The sequence below is a fragment of the Solanum dulcamara genome, chromosome 10 (assembly GCF_947179165.1).
Source record: "Solanum dulcamara chromosome 10, daSolDulc1.2, whole genome shotgun sequence".
NCBI classification, from domain to species: Eukaryota; Viridiplantae; Streptophyta; class Magnoliopsida; order Solanales; family Solanaceae; genus Solanum; species Solanum dulcamara.
Genome location: NC_077246.1, coordinates 12,963,647 through 12,981,190, shown reverse-complemented (window position 1 = coordinate 12,981,190; position 17,544 = coordinate 12,963,647). Strand labels below are relative to the sequence as shown.

The following is a 17,544-nucleotide window of genomic DNA, read 5'->3' as shown; positions in this document are numbered from 1 at the left end:
TGTAACTGCTGATTTAAGTATCCCGATACATTATATTTAATATATCAGAATCGAATGTACTAATCTTGATACATATCAACTGAAAAAAAATTGTATGTTTATGTCATGTGTCAAACTCAAATATAAAATATAAAAATAGATGTAATTATATGATTCAAATAGAATGTATACCGAGATACCACAAACATCATATCTATTTAGGAATGAAATTACAAGTCTTTCTATTATGGCCTTCGTGGCCACAACGTCCACAAGAATTTGTGCTACTTGTTATCTTCTCACTAGCAAACTTTTTTCTCCCTTTCTTTGATCTTCCTGGCATCCTTTTGTATATTGGTGGCAAGATAAATTCTTCCAAAATTTCATTCGGAGCAGACCAATCTTTCTTATCTGGCATTGGAACCATTGGTAATTCATAAGTATTTGTCAACGCCTCTGGTTTGTAGTAATCAGAACAGTATGGGTGCAGGTCAGTAATGTTCTTGCTCTTCAACACTGCAATTGCATGTGGACATGATATCTCGTCTAGTTAAAATCTACCACAAGTGCATGTTTTTCTTTCTAGACACACAATGTATCTTATACCTAATTCGTAAACAGAATAAAGATAGTCTGATGAAGCAACAACCTGCAGGAATTAAATTTCAAATATATGTATCAGTACTTATGTATCACATACACAACTATGTATCAGAACTGATGTAAAAGGGTAATAATTATCACAGGATATACATAACTGATGAAGCAACAAACTGCAGAAAATAAACTTCATATATATGTATCAAAACTCATGTATCAAATACAGATATGATATATCAGAACAGATGTGTCAATATATAATCATCATAGGATATACCTGAATGATGATGCAACATACTGCAGAAAGCAAGTTTCACATATATGTATTAGTACTTATGTATCAACTACACATTTGATGTATCCGAATTGATATATCAGTGTATAATTAGCACAGGCTATACCTAAATGATGAAGCAACAAACTGCAATAAATAAACTTCACATATATCTATTAGTACTTATGTATCATCTACACAACTAATGTATCTACATTGATGTATCAGTATATATTTAGAACATGTTATGCATAACTGATTAATCTAAAACCTGAAGGAAATAAACTTCACATATATGTATCAGAACTTATGTATCAATTGTAGAACTTATGTATCATAATTGATGTTCCATTAGTTAATTAGCACATGGTATACATAGCTTATGAATCAACAACCAGTAGGAAATAAATTTCACATATATATATATCAGAAAGTATGTACCAATTACAGAAATGATGTATCAGAACTGATGTATCAGTATATATTTAGAACATGTTATGCATAACTGATTAATCAACAACCTGAAGGAAATAAACTTTACATATATGTATCAGAACTTATGTATCAACTGTAGAACTTATGTATCATAATTGATGTTTCATTATTTAATTAGCACATGTTATACCTAACTGATGAATCAACAACCAGCAAGAAATAAATTTCACATATATGTATCAGAAAGTATGTATCAATTACAGAACTGATGTATCAGAACTGATGTATCATTATTTAATTAGCACAGGTTATACCTAACTAATGTATCAAAAAAATTGCATGAAATAAACTTCACACATATGATGTATCAGAATTTATGTATTAGTCTTTAATTAGCACAGTTTATACATAACTGATGTATCAAAAACCTGCAAGAAATAAACTTCACACATATGTATCACAACTGATGTATCAACAACAAAACTGATGTATAAGAAATGATGTATCAGTATATAATTAGCACAGGTTATACCTAACTAATGTATCAAATAATTATGTATCAAGTACTTATCTACTTAAAAATAACTGTCGTGTACCTTCATTCTCGAACACTTGATCGTGTTTGAAACTAGAATATCTTCGAATTTTCTACCCAAAGTATGTTTTGTATAAGATGCTATTTCCCTATTTTTGCAGTTCCAAGCACCAAATAACATTCTCGTTTGCTCCAAAAAGTCAATTATAGGCAGCTCTCGTGCTTCAACAAGACATCCATTGATACATTCTGCTATGTTAGAAGTCATCATTCTACCCCTGTTGACAGTGGCATGAACCCTTGACCACTTTTCGTATCCTGTATTTTTTAAATATTGTGCCACCCGTTGATCGATTCTTTCAACTTTGGCCATTAATTTAACGACTTCATCTTTTCGGTATGCCTTGGCCATTGAATAGAAGATGTCACTTAGTACAGCTTTGCTCCTTCTGTATTTAGTACACACATTTTTCCATATATGCCATATGCATGCAAAATGAGGAACATTGGGAAATACTATGCTTACACTCTTGATTATGCTTTCGTTCCTATCTGATACAACACACATATTGTCCCTCTCATCAAATGCATTCTTGAAATTCTGAAAAACCACGTCCATGATGCATCATTTTCTGTATCAACAATACCATATGCCAATGGCAATATGCAACCTAAAAAATCAATAATAGCGATACAATAGTTATTAGAATTCATCAGATTCACAACAAACGTGACAAATGAGACGACACACTGTTATTCAATAAGCAACAGTATCAGAAAGTAATACCTGCCCCATCAAGTGTGCTAGCTGATACAAACGTCCCTTTATAAGGTCCATCAAGATGCGCACCGTCAACAACAACTACTGGTCGACAAAACTGAAACCCCCTCATCAAGGGCCTTAACGCTATGAATAAATACATGAACTCATCAGTTGATGACTTGTGCATACTTATGTACGAATTTAGATATACGGTTTTTAACATATGTATATATACAGGCAGCTGTCTATATCCATCAGCAGGTTTTCCCCTTAACATCTCCAAAGCATGCTCTTTTGAACGTCATGCCTGTTGATAGGTAATATCAATTCCATACGCTGATTTAATATCCTCTCGTATATCATTAGGGGTGAGAATTCTCTTATGATTAACCAATTTAGGTGTTGTGAATGCACTAACAAAAGTCTTTGTAGCATGAACTTTGTTGAAAATTCTATCTCTCAGTGCACATGAATGTTCACTATTGAAATATCTAACTTTGAATATATCGTATTTCTTCCAACGTGAAGCTTTTATTCTCCAACAACAGCCGTTTGAAAAGCATACTAACACATAACTGCATTTTTATAAAAAAAATGACATGTATCATACCAATATTTTTTCATAGATAATATCACCAAACAAAGTGACATTCTGATAGGAAGTGTGTCAACGCATATACTTGATACATGCTTCTTAGTATGTATCATGAACAAAAAATAAAAATGAAAACATCTGATATACAGAGTCATATGAATCTGATACATACTGACAACATTATTTTTTAACAGTATAACTACCATCATTTTTTAACTGAGTTACAGAAATAGAGTTTTGATGTATCATGACAGGAAAAAATAATCTTTTTAAGCATGTATCAGATACACACATTCATATGTATCTGATACATACTGTTTGATAATATCCAAAACCAAAATTTCCAAATGCAGAATATGCGCATACCTTTTACTGTCGGATCTTTTAACCTTGAAATTAAATTCATTATAGATTTTGTATTTGGCCATTACGTCAACTAGAGTTGCTTTGTCCTTATAGAATTGATTCTCCTTCACTTCCACACCATTTGTATCAGCTATGTAGTTCGTCAAATCCAATTCTGCTATATAACAATTTGCGACATTATCAGATTCTTCTAAACCAAAAATGTGGGACTCATTCGCGTTTGATTCGGCATAAATAATTGCTCTAGATGTACTATCGAATGATTTTATCTCACATCTTTTTATATCAGAGCTTGATACGCACAGGGGATAATTTACGAAATCAGGCTCTTTCTTTTTCAACTCTATGTAAAGATTAACATCCATATCATTACGAATATATATTGGCGACGAGTTACCTTCAACTATGTATCAGATTTCAATATTTTTCTCTGATTCATCCACACTCAATTCAGCAGCGATTGCTGCTTTTAGATTTGAGTAAGATACATTGTCACCGACAACGATTCCATCACTTTTGTATTGTTCATAACTAATATCGGATTGCCAAACTCCAAAATGTCTTAGTAGTATCGGAATATTCATATCGATTAATTGATGAAACGCGAAGTTTGCTTTATATTGATGCTCTGTTGTTTTCCTTGGAATCGATGCTCTGATTTTTGGCTTCAAAATTCATGTACATAACTGTCGCCTTCTTTAATCAATTAATCTCATTAATTAGATCAGTAATTGATATAAAGAGCCAATCATACCTTATCTCAATCTTCTATCCATAAATAGATGATGTGCATTAACTATTCTATAGCTAAAGTTGATGTATCAGATACATAACTTATGTATCAGCAAAACTGAAAAAATAATTGAAATTGACTTCGGTTTGAATTGATGCTCTGTTTTTCCATTCGAGACGATGCTCTGTTTTTTGGCTTGAATCTTCATGAACATAATAGTTGCTTTTTTTAACAAATTAATCTCATTAATTAGATCAGTGATTCAATTAAATAGCAAATCATAACTTACATTAAGATACTAACCATAAATAGCTTCTATGCATTATGTATTCTACATCTAAAGTTGATGTATCAGATACATAATTTATGTATCAGAAAAACTGGAAAAAAAATGAAATCGAATTTGATTTGAATTTATGCTCTATTTTTTGGCTTGAATCTTCATGTACACAACCGTTATTTTTTTAACCAAATTAATCTCATTAATTAGATCAGTAATTGATTTAAAGAACCAATCATACCTTATATTAAGATACTATCTATAAATAGATGATCTTCATTAATTATTCTACAGATAAATTGATGTATCAGATACATCACTAATGTATCAGAAAAATTGAAAAAAAGGGGAAATCGGGTAATTTTGGTACAATGAGGGATGTATAGTAATTAGACTTTTCCATTATGGGATTTAGGTAAAGTTTACTTTTTTTAAATGAAAAAAGGGCAATTTAGGCCCAATAGGATAGATGAGAGGCATTTTTATACCATTTTCAATAGTTCGAGGGCATTTTAGGCCATTTTTCATAATTAAAATTTTGTTAAATAAATTTTGATTAATAATTAATTTTAAATAATTAAATTGTAACCAATAGATGAACGACACGTGTTTAAAAAAATTATTTAACAAAAATTCTGTTAAATAAATTTTGATTAATAATTAATTTTAAATAATTAAATTGTAACAATATATGGCCGCCACATGTTTAAAAAAATTATTCAAATTATTTAATTAAAATTTTGTTAAATAAATTTTGATTTATAATTAATTTTAAATAATTAAATTGTAACCAATAGATGGCTGTCGCGTGTTTAAAAAAATTATTCAAATTATTTAATTAAAATTCTGTTGAAAGGGCCTAAAATGCCCTCTAACTATTGAAAATGGTACAAAAATATTTTTCATCCATGTATTAGGCCTAAAATGCCCTTTTCCGTTAAAGAAAAAGTCATTTTAGACTTAAAGGTGGATGTCAATGGCATTTTAAGCCCAATAGATGAATGAAGAACATTTATGTACCTTTTCCAATAGTTCAAAGACATTTTAGGCTTTTCTGTTGTAGAAATTATGAAGGTAAAGTTAAAAATGGAGTTGTGTTTAATTATATATTTTGCAAAAAATATTTGAAATAGTATTTATGATTGAATATAATTGAATAAAACTTCAAAATTGAGTTGGAAATCATGCTATAAATTATTTTCTCAATCTCAAATACAACTTCAAATTTGTATAGGGTAAAAACAGATGACACATGGTCTAGTCATACAATAACACGTGGAAGGTAATAAAAATATGGCGAAATCTATCGGTGGTCTCTTAAAGTTGGCATTAACTTTTACTTAAATACTTCAACTAAGCTTTGTTCATTTTAGACACCTCAAGTAAGCTCCCGATATATCGGGCAAACCTCATGTTTCTATTTGTGCAGCTATCAAGTTGGCATTACAGGGTTTGAATTCCATATTGGAGGGTAAAGAAAGTAGGCTGAAGTTGGACTTCTCTCCTTGGAGGCAGGAGTTAACGGAGCAGAAAATGAAATACCCATTGAATTATAAGACTTTTAGTGAAGCCATCCCGCCACAATATGCTATTCAGGTTCTAGATGAATTAACTAATGGAAGTGCCATTATGTTAGTACAGGTGTGTGTGGGGCAACACCAGATGTGGGCTGCCCAATACTATAAGTACAAAAAGCCACGCCAATGGTTGACATCTGGTGGATTAAGAGCAATGGGATTTGGTTTGCCCGCTGCTATAGGTGCGGCTGTTGGAAGACCGGGTGAGGTTGTGGTTGACATTGATGGTGATGGGAGTTTTATCATGAATTTGCAGGAGTTAGCAACAATTAAGGTGGAGAATCTCCCAGTTAAGATTATGTTACTGAATAATCAACACTTGGGAATGGTGGTTCAATGGGAGGATCGGTTCTATAAGGCTAACAGAGCACACACTTACCTTGGTGATCCTGCTAATGAGGAAGAGATCTTTCGTAATATGCTGAAATTTGCAGAGGCTTGTGGTGTACCTGCTGCAAGAGTGACACACAGGGACGATTTTAGAGCTGCCATTCAAAAGATGTTACACTCCTGGTCCATACTTGTTGGATGTGATTGTACCTCATCACGAGCACGTTTTACCTATGATTCCCAGCCGCGGAGCTTTCAAAGATGTGATTACAGAGGGCGATGTGAGACGTTCCTATTGACTTTGAGAAGCTACATAACTAGTTCTAGGCATTGTATTATCTAAAATAAACTTCTATTAAGCCAAAAGTTTCTATCTATTGAGTTTGCTGTTAGTCTTTGGCGAGGCTTTGCTTATTAAAAAATAAATAAATTATAGGGCACCATCCAACCTCACAACGACTGTCTGATAATTACTGTGAATACAAGTGATTTTCATATTAAACATGTTTTAATGAATCTAGGTAAGGTCAACCAACGTCATCCAATGAAAAATGGTGGAACAAATGAAAATGCTTGAGAAAGTAATTACAGGGGTCAAGTGACTAGTATGTTGTCCTTTAATAAAAAGGCCATAATGTTTTGTAAAAAGCTCCAAATCACGACCGATTTGAACCATTAGAAACTAGACTTTAAGAGCTACAACTTTCTAGCATAAATCATATCCAAATTTGTTACACATTGAGAGGTATTCCATAGAAGTTGAGCCGTGTGCGACGTAGAACAGTCTTTTTTCGTTTTTATTTCCCTTTCCCATTTCTCACTCCAAATCTTTTATAATGCACAGTGTAACCTCGTTAACATACTTCAAGGGATACAATATCCTAGTGTGAGTGTCACACATATCAGATATATCTAAATTACGACATTAGTTCAAAATAAATTTTTATTACTTATAAGATTTTACAGGGTCACCAACACTAATTAACTTCAATAAAAAAAATCCTATATATATATATATATACCTTAAACAAGGTATATATATATTCTGAGAACCATAATTAGTATAGTCTGGATTGAGTTAAACAAATTAAATTCTATGATTCTAACAAACAAAAATGTGATTTTAGAAATTGTGGCTGGTTGGATTCAAACTCCAACATCTTAGTGAAATGAAATATATAACCCTTCACCAATGGAATGGCACCGAAGGCCATTTTGTTAATTTGGGTGGACTTCAATTTATTTAGTTTATATACACACCTATATAAATGATTTCAGTTTAGGCGTATAAATGTTGTTGCATCCCTTCACTCTTTAAAAGTCTTTAAAAGATTCACAGGACTTCCATGCCAAATTTTAATTTGTAGCTAGTAATTGACATGACTATATTAAAATAACGGAAAAGGATAAAAATGCTATTAAACTATGTGAAATGAACAAAAATATCATGCGTTTATAGTTTGGTCCAAAAATGTCTTTGCCGTCAATATTTTGGTCCAAAAATATCCTTATTGTTATTTAATGGGTCAAAAATATCTTTTTTCAAATAAATATATTATTTATTTATTTTTTAAACACATTTTTTTCTATTAATATTTCTTTTATTAGCAAATGTTTATTCTACTTCAATTAAAATTAAAAATTTAAAAATATTTCTTATTTTATTATAATTATTTTTTATCGTTATTTGAATAAATATTAATGATGAATTTATTATGATCTTATAAATATGACATATATTATCCGTTAAACCTTAGAGTACATGAAATTGTTCTTATTTAATTGATAAAATGAGACTAAGAAGAAAAAAATAATTTTCTACATTTTTATTTCCTAAAGTAGTTTAAAAAGAAAAAAAATAAGAATAGAGTTCCTTAAAAGTAATATTTTTTATAAGGAACAAGATTTTTTTTTTTAAAAATAATATATTTATTCGTAAAAGGACATTTTTGACTCATTTTGTAACAATGGGGCATTTTTGGACCAAACTATCAACAACAAGGGCATTTTTGGACTAAAGTCTTGACAGCAAGAGCATTTTTAGTCCAAACTATAAATAGAGGACATTTTTTTCATTTCAAATAGTTTAAGAACATTTTGACCCTTTACCATTAAAATAATAATGCTCCCATCATCTTCAAAATTTGGGTCCATCTTTATTTGTATCATATCATACTTAACTAAAAAATTAAGATAAAATACGTGAAAACATGTGTCATATGTTCATTAAATTATTATTACAAAAATCGAGTAGGCATAAATTTTACACTCCAACATATTCTACCAACCAAAAACAATTCTGCTGAACGGTAGTGTTGGAACAAGCATCAGAGAGGAGGAAGGGAAAAATACACTTCATTATTATAAGTATCTACTAGTCAAAAGTCACAACTAACCATCACAAATTCCCGTGAAGCCGCGACCTAAGACAACCCTAGTGGGTCAATGCTTCCGTTTCTACATCTTTCATTTAAATTTGATTGCTTAATCGTATTTATTGTTACTCCCTCCGTGCATTTTAATTTATCCAGTTTAAATTTTACACGCATCTCAAAACATAATAATTGATATGAGTATTTTATCATAATATTCATATTAATTGATGTTTAGTGTTTGTAAACAACAAATTTTCGAGCCGAGAAAAATAAATAATCAAGACCGGAAAATTAGAGTAACAAAGTGTAATATTTGATTTCAAAATATGATGCGGTTACAATCTCTATAATAATCCTCTGATTCTTCAAATAATATGAAACACGTTGAACTTGAATTTGAATTTGAATTTGATTTAGAGTCAAGGGCTTGAATAGCTTGAACTTGAATCTTCGTCTTCGAATTTGGATTTGAATTATTCGTCACGAACACTTGTATGGTTATGACGAACAGTAAAGATGAACAAGTAACTTGATCTTGATCTTCTTCTTCGTTCTTGATCTTGAACTTGAATTTGATTGCTTGAACTTTGTAGCTTTGTAAAGAATTTGCGGTCTTTGATCCACGAGCCCTCTTCTTGCTTCTTGTTCTTCCAAAACCCCCCTTTTTCAGAATAATGAGGACCCCTATTTATAGTTGTAGGGAGTGGTATGGGGGTGTGATTTGATTGGTTGGTTTGAACTGACCAATCAGATTTCTTTGTTGAAGAGTTTTAATTTGATTGGTCAGAACATGTCACATGGACACGTGGCATTATTTTAGTGGTTCATTTAATTTGACTTAGATTGCCACATAACTTTGACATGTGGCATGATTTTAGTGGCTTATTTAATTTGACCTGGATTGCCACCTAACTTTGACATGTGGCATGATTTTAGTGGCTTATTTAATTTGACTTGGATTGCCACCTAACTTTGGCACATGACATAATTCTAGTGGCTTATTTAATTTGACTTGGATTGCCACCTAACTTTGACATGTGGCATGATTTTGGGCCTCTAGGATGAGATGATATTGGGCTTAACAAAGTGGAGTCATCTTTATAGCCCAAATCAACGGATTTAGTTTTTTTAATTAAATCCACATTTATTGGGCTTAAATAATTGACCCAATTTTATTAATCCAAAATATTTATTTGGACTAATATATCTTGAATTTAATATAAATTGAACCATTTTATAAATTTATATTTAATAAATTATAAATGATTACAAATGCCCCCTGCTTCAAGTCTTGTCGAGATATTTTATCTTTTGAAGACTAGGCTTGAAGTATTACTTGTAGGATAATGACATGCCATTTATTTTGACATGTACCGTGAATTCATACTATATTGATGCACCCCTTCATCATTGTTGGAGTAGGAATGTAGCAAATTAGTTATATCCAATGAGGATTAGGAAAGAGAAAAAAAAATGATTTTTTTTCACCTTTTTTTTTTTTGGTGTTTACTTGTCATGCAAGATTCCACCACTAATTGGAATCCGATTAGGAGTCAATTTTGTAGAAGCCTAATTCAAGTTTGAATCTAATTATAATAGGTGCTAATAAACCTCTATAAATAGATGTCTGACCTTCATTGTTTTGCAGCAATGTGGTTTGACGATCAGTGCCGTAGTACTTTCTTCTTTTTTTTCTTTGATTTTCAACAACCTTTTCTTCATCTTGACATGTCTGTCGTAGAAAATTCATATCTTATTGTAGATACGTAAGAATCATGAACGGTGTGATTTTCTAGAAACTAGACTTCTCGATTTACAACATATCCAAAATTGAGAATTTAATACTTTCATGAACGTTCTAGATAATTTATTTATTTATTTTTTTCACGTTTTTTTTTTTTTTTGCAAATGCCTACCCTTTATTCTGTCTTCCAAATCTAATTAGAATTCTAAAAGGACACACTTCTTTTAGAATATGGATAGCCCAAATTTTCACAATTTCACATCCAATTAGGATTTGGAGAGAATAAATTTGTATCATTTTACTAGAGTCCTACCCAAAAAGTAATTACAATTACTTTAGAAGAAGGACTCTCTCACTATCACTACTTGTCTATAAATAGACTCTCTCCTTCTATTTATTTTCATCATTGGTATTGACAGTTTTGATACTCCTTTTTGCACATCCTCTTGAGTTCATCAACATATGAGGTACATTTATATATATTATTTTTATTATTTCATTTTATTTTATTTTTGCAAATGAAAATATTACTTTATATGCAATAAACTTTTATTCTATTGGTCCAAGTCAAGGACTTTACACCGTCTGAGACAAAGACTTTACATGATTTGTGGGAAAGAAAAGGCATTCCATAGTCCGAGCTAAAGACTTTACACCGTCTAAGGCAAAGACTTTACATGATTTGTGGCAAAGACTTTACACCGTCTGAGTCAGAGGCATTCCATAGTTCGAGCTAAAGACTTTACACCGTCTGAGGCAAAGACTTTACATGATTTGTGGCAAAGAAAAGGCATTCCATAGTCCGAGCTAAAGACTTTACACCGTCTAAGGCAAAGACTTTATATGATTTGTGGCAAAGACTTTACACCGTCTGAGTCATAGGCATTTCATAGTCTGAGCTAAAGACTGTACACCGTCTGAGGCAAAGACTTTACATGATTTGTTGCAAAGAAAAGGCATTCCATAGTCCGAGCTAAAGACTTTACACCGTCTAAGGCAAAGACTTTACATGATTTTTGGCAAAGACTTTACCCTGTCTGAGTCAGAGACATTCCATAGTCCGAGCTAAAGACATTACACCGTCTGAGGCAAAGACTTTACATGATTTGTGGCAAAGACTTTACACTGTCTGAGTCAGAGGCGTTCCATAGTCCGAGCTAAAGACTTTACACCGTCTGAGGCAAAGACTTTACATGATTTGTTGCAAAGAAAAGGCATTTTATAGTCCGAGCTAAAGACTTTACACCGTCTAAGGCAAACACTTTACATGATTTTTGGCAAAGACTTTACACTGTCTGAATCAGAGGCATTCCATAGTCCGAGCTAAAGACTTTACACCGTCTGAGGCAAAGACTTTACATGATTTGTGGCAAAGACTTTACACTGTCTGAGTCAGAGACATTCCATAGTCCGAGCTAAAGACTTTATACCGTCTAAGGCAAAGACTTTACATGATTTGTGGCAAAGACTTTACACCGTCTGAGTCAGACATAGGTTTTGCTCAAAGAATACACTGTCTGAGTCAGAGACATTCCATAGTCCGAGCTAAAGACTTTATACCGTCTAAGGCAAAGACTTTACATGATTTGTGGCAAAGACTTTACACCGTCTGAGTCAGACATAGGTTTTGCTCAAAGAATATAATCGTCCATTATTGAGATTCATTACCATGATTATTGAATTAATAATTTAAGCGCTAACATTTTTTTTTTACAGATTGAATCATGATTTACTTTAGAGATTTGACTTTCTCTTCTTCAGAGTTGTGATACCTTTTGTGTTTCGATGGTACAAGAGATATATCATTGTATGAGAGCACCAAGCCAGGATAGACTCAATTTATCAGAAACCAAGGTTCTTAACATATCCAAAATTTATAGTTCAAGTCCTGTAGGATAGTTCTAAGCAAACTTCAAAAATGAATTTCACATACAGAAGAGCTGATAGATTCATATTCGCATGTTCTTATTAAAAGAAAATATTCGTATCTTAGTGTAGAGAATCCAAAAAAACTACAACATGTACAATAATCACAGCTAATAGCTTTATGGATTTGTACGAATATTTCTTTGAAGTCAATTCAAATTCTGTCTTGATTGGCCCTCTTTAATTCATATGTCATAAATGACAATATACAAGAACATTGTGATGCTCAAATAGCAGTGTGCCCCATTTTTTTTGAACTTATGAGACTAAAATTTAGGATGTAACTCGTGGATTATGATGGAGAGGGTCAAGAGTGACTATGAATTCTTTGTATACTCATGCGACTGAACTCAGAATGTAATTCTAAGCACCTACGTACCTCAGTGAAGAGGATCAAGTCATAACGTAGTTCTGAGAGTTTTTTTTTTTTTTGTCCTAACTTTTGCCTAGGCCGCCTCTTTTGAGATTTTCAACCTAGCGGACATTTTTTTTTGGGGGGTGCCGTGCACAGTTTATACTCTTGCGGGCCAGGAGTAACATGCAGTTTATACTCGTACCTTAAGGAGTGAGTTTTTTTTCTTCAAGGATAGTATCTCTTTATGAACTTTCCGTTAATGGGGCCAATGCGCAATCCTTCTGAGTCAACCAGTTTGTAAGCGCCACTTGAGTATACTTCTTGTACCACATATGGTCCATCCCATTTGGTGGAGAACTTGCTTCCAGACCGACGAGAAGTGATAATGGGCCTTCTTACAACAAGAACTTGATCACCCACTTGGAAGCATCTAAGACGAACCTTCTTATTAAAAGATCGAGCTAGACGAGCTTGATAACATTGCAGACTTTGTTGGGCCTCTAGTCTTTTCTCATCAAGAGCCTCCAATTCTTCAAGGCGCAACCGAGCATTTTCTTCATCAGTGAGCCCTTCTTGAATGGCAAGGTGCAATGATGGTATTTGACGTTCAAGTGGAAGAACTTCTTCAACTCCATAAACAAGAGAGTAAGGAGTCGCTTGTGTTGGCGTGCGATACGTAGTCCTATATGCCCAAAGAGCCTCTTCCATTCTTTCATGCCAATCTCTCTTAGACTTGGAAACAACTTTTTTCAACAAGTTGCAGAGTGTCTTGTTAAATGCTTCAGCGAGACCATTAGCAGTCGCATAATACATAGAGGAATTGCGTTGCTTGAAGCCAAAAGATCACATATCTTCGTCATTAACTTGTTATCAAATGGCTTGCTATTATCTGTCAATATGTATCGAGGAATACCAAAACGGTAGATAATATTAACTCGAATGAAGTTGGCGACATTCTCTTTCTTTACTTCTCTAAGAGAAATAGCTTCTGCCCATTTTGAGAAGTAGTCAGTTGCAGCCAAGATGTACAAATGTCCACCAGACGACTTAGGCAATGGTCCAACAACATCCAAACCCCAAGCTTCAAATGGCCATGAGGCAATAGTTGGGTGCAATACTTCTGGGGGTTGATGTATAAAATTCGCATGGAATTGGCAAGCTTTACATCTTCTGACGTAATCCAAGCAATCTTTCACCATGGTTTGCTAGTAATATCCCATCCTTTTTATGTGAAAATGAAGTTTTGGTCCAGACTGATGCGCTCCACATACTCCAGAATGCGCTTCTTGCATAGCTTGAGTAGATTCATCTGCCCCCAAACATCGTAAGAGAACTCCATCGAACGATCGCCTGTAAAGTGTATTTTTATAATAAAGAAAACGAGGGGCTCGTCGTCGGATTTCTGTTCTTTTTCGAAGGTTTTCTGGCAATATTCCATAACACAAGTAATCTATTATTGGTTGTCGCCAATCGTCAATTTCAGCTTCCGAAGTGGCGATAACTTGTTGAAATTCTTCTTCATGCTCATTTGGAGGTGGAGTTATCCATCTTTGGCAAACCACAACTTGTAATTCATCAGGAGATACTAATGCAGAAGCTAAAGCTGCCAATGCATCAGCCTTTTTATTTTCCTTTCTTGGGACATGTTGAATAGTCACCTCTCCAAGTCATCCTATCATCTTTTGAGCGTAATTGCAGTATGGGATTAACTCAGGCTTCTTTACTTCATAATTACCCAAGACTTGATTGATCACCAACTTGGAATCCCCAAAAACTTGTAGTTGCAATTGTTTCATATCAATGGCTATCTCAAGCCCAAGTAAGAGTGCTTGATATTCAGCAACGTTGTTGGAGCAGTTTTGTGTTAGAGTGAAGGAGTATGTCAAAACTTCTCCATGGAAAGTGACAAATACCACTCCAGCACCGGCTCCTTCACGATGTGCAGCACCATCAAAATACATCTTCCAAGGTGGCTGAATTTCTACTAGCATTGCGTCTTCATCAGGTAATTCATCAGATAACTCCCAATCATTCGGAATTGGATGATTGGCCAAGAAATCTGCTAGCACTTGTTCTTTCACTGCCTTCTGAGATATATACACAATCTCAAATTGTTGAAACTGGAGGTACCACCTTGCTAGCCTATCACTTAAGACAGGCTTGGACATGACAAACTTGATAGGATTCGCTTTAGAGACAAGTTGTCTAATATGAGCCTAGAAGTAATGCTTCATCTTCTGAATTGAGAACACGAGTGCCAGACATAACTTCTCAATAGGTGAATACTTGATCTCGTTTTGTGTCATCATCCTACTCAAGTAATATAGGGCATTTTCTTTCCCTTCATCATTTTCTTGTGCGAGAAGTGCTCCTATTGACCTTTCTTGTGCTGCAATGTATAAAATCAATGGTTTTCCAGGTATAGGAGCTACAAGTACTAGAGGTTTCATCAGATAAGACTTTATGTTCTCAAAAGCATTGGTACAAGCTTGGTCCCATTCAAAAGGAACATCTTTCTTCATAAGGCGACTGAATGGTTGACATCTCCCAGCCAGATTTGAGATAAACCTCCTAAGATATGCTAATTTTCCTTGTAAGCTTTTCAACTCATGAATATTTTTTGGCTCAGGCATCTTCAAAATAGCATCTATCTTATCTTGATCAATCTCTATTCCTCGATATCGAACAATAAAACCGAGAAACTTTCCCGAAGTAACTCCAAAGGCACATTTTAAAGGATTCATTTTGAGTTGGTATCTTCGAAGCCGTTCAAACACCATTCTCAGATCTTTCAAGTGGTCATCACTCTTCTTTGATTTTACTACCAAGTCATCAACATAGCACTCAACATTTTTATGAAGCATGTCATCAAAAATATTCTGCATGGCTCGTTGATAAGTGGCTCCAGTATTTTTTAAACCAAAAGGCATCACTTTGTAGCAATATATACCTTTAGGAGAGCGAAATGCAGTAAGTTCTTCATCCTTTGGTGCCATGCGAATTTGATTGTATCCAGATGAACCATCCATGAAGGACATTGCCTCGTATCCAGTTGTAGCATCAATCATAAGCTCAGGGATTGGAAGAGGAAATTCATCCTTAGGGCATGCATTATTAAGATCTCTAAAGTCAACACAAACTCGTATTTGGCCATTCTTCTTTCTTACAGGTACAATGCTTGAAATCCATGTAGGATATTTGACTTCACGAATAAAACCTGCTTCAATGAGCTTGTTAACTTCAGTTTCGATCAAAGGAACCAATTCAGGTCTAAAGCGACGTTGCGCTTGTTTAATAGGACGAGTACCTCGTCTTACAGCAAGACGATGAACTGCAACTTTAGGGTCTAACCCTGGCATCTCTTTGTAACTCCAAGCAAATACATCCCTAAATTCCATAAGCAGCTCAATATATTTCTTCTCTTCATCGTCATCCAGCGAAGCACTCACATATGTAGACCTTATATCATCATCAACTCCAAGATTTACTTCCTTCAATGCATCAACAGTATTCTTTATCCCTTCCTCGAGTTCAGGTGGCGCATCTTCAGCATCCTCATCTTCTTGAGGATCACCATCATTAAAAGATGTGTGATGGCATGCATGAATATCAACAAACCTGTCATCAATTTTTGCATATAGTGGAGTACTTTCTTCGTCACAAATTGTGATGTGATTTGATGATCCCACACTTTCTTCATCTTCATCTCGCTCCCTAGTGTGAACTATGGTATGAGTTTTTGCTCTCAGAACATCTCCACATGAAACTACAAGTTTTGTTTCTCGCCTCATTCTAGAAGGGATCAAACTGGGCCAATTCTTGGGTGAATTATGCTCCCGAGCATATACCCGTTCTTCCATTGTTCTATAATTTCCTTGGCGCTTGTATTTCTTCTTCATTGGTCCCAATCGATCAAATACTGAAATTTTTTGAGTTGATTCTATTAGTTGATCAAATGCAGAAATGTTAGGAGTCATGCCACTAAGTCGATCAAACACAGAAGGCTTTTTGTTGAACATCATCGATTCTTCCACAGGGGTAATGTAGTTGATGCTCATCCTTTTTATAGAGATTCGGATTGGTGACGGTTGTTTGTAACCCAGGCCTTCGCGTGATTGCTTGACATCATACCCTTTCTCTATCATCATCCTTTGAGTTGGATTTAGGCCATGATTTGCCCTTTCAATAACTTCATTTGGAAGCTTCCCTACTTTAGAAGCTTCATTGGGATTGTATCCTGCTTTCACCAACAACTTATATGCATTCGGGTCAAAACCCTCATTTGTACGATTTTTAGGGAGTGATTTATGTGAATCATGATTCGATGGTCTGACAAATCCTTCTATCATTTTTGAAGGTGATTTGATTGCATCAATTTGCTTGATAGGGAATGTCAACTTACTACTCTGCAATTTAGAGGGTGGGATCTTGACTTTGTTTGTCTTTGGGACATAGTGAGAACTAAGAGTCATTCTCTTACTTGAAGATGCCTCACTTATCTTAAGTACTTTACTCATATCTGAAAGCGTTTTATCCTTTTCAATCATGACCCTCGTATTAGCAGGTGCTACATCAACCCTTTTTGTGATATCAGCAGGTATCACATTATCAACTTTAACTTCTTTTGAAATATGATTCTTTAAGTAGAATTTTGCATCAGCAAAGTGCGCCTCCGTC

At 33.9% G+C, this 17,544-nt stretch overlaps 1 protein-coding gene across 1 annotated transcript; it reads left to right on the top strand.

Moving 5' to 3' along the window:
• The first annotated feature begins 5,853 nt into the window (after nucleotides 1-5,853).
• On the top strand, nucleotides 5,854-6,810 carry LOC129905044 (acetolactate synthase 2, chloroplastic-like). The gene is made up of 2 exons (XM_055980432.1): nucleotides 5,854-5,872; nucleotides 5,990-6,810. The coding sequence occupies exons 1-2, from the start codon at nucleotides 5,854-5,856 to the stop codon at nucleotides 6,808-6,810; spliced, it is 840 nt and encodes a 279-aa protein (XP_055836407.1).
• The last annotated feature ends 10,734 nt before the right edge of the window (nucleotides 6,811-17,544 follow it).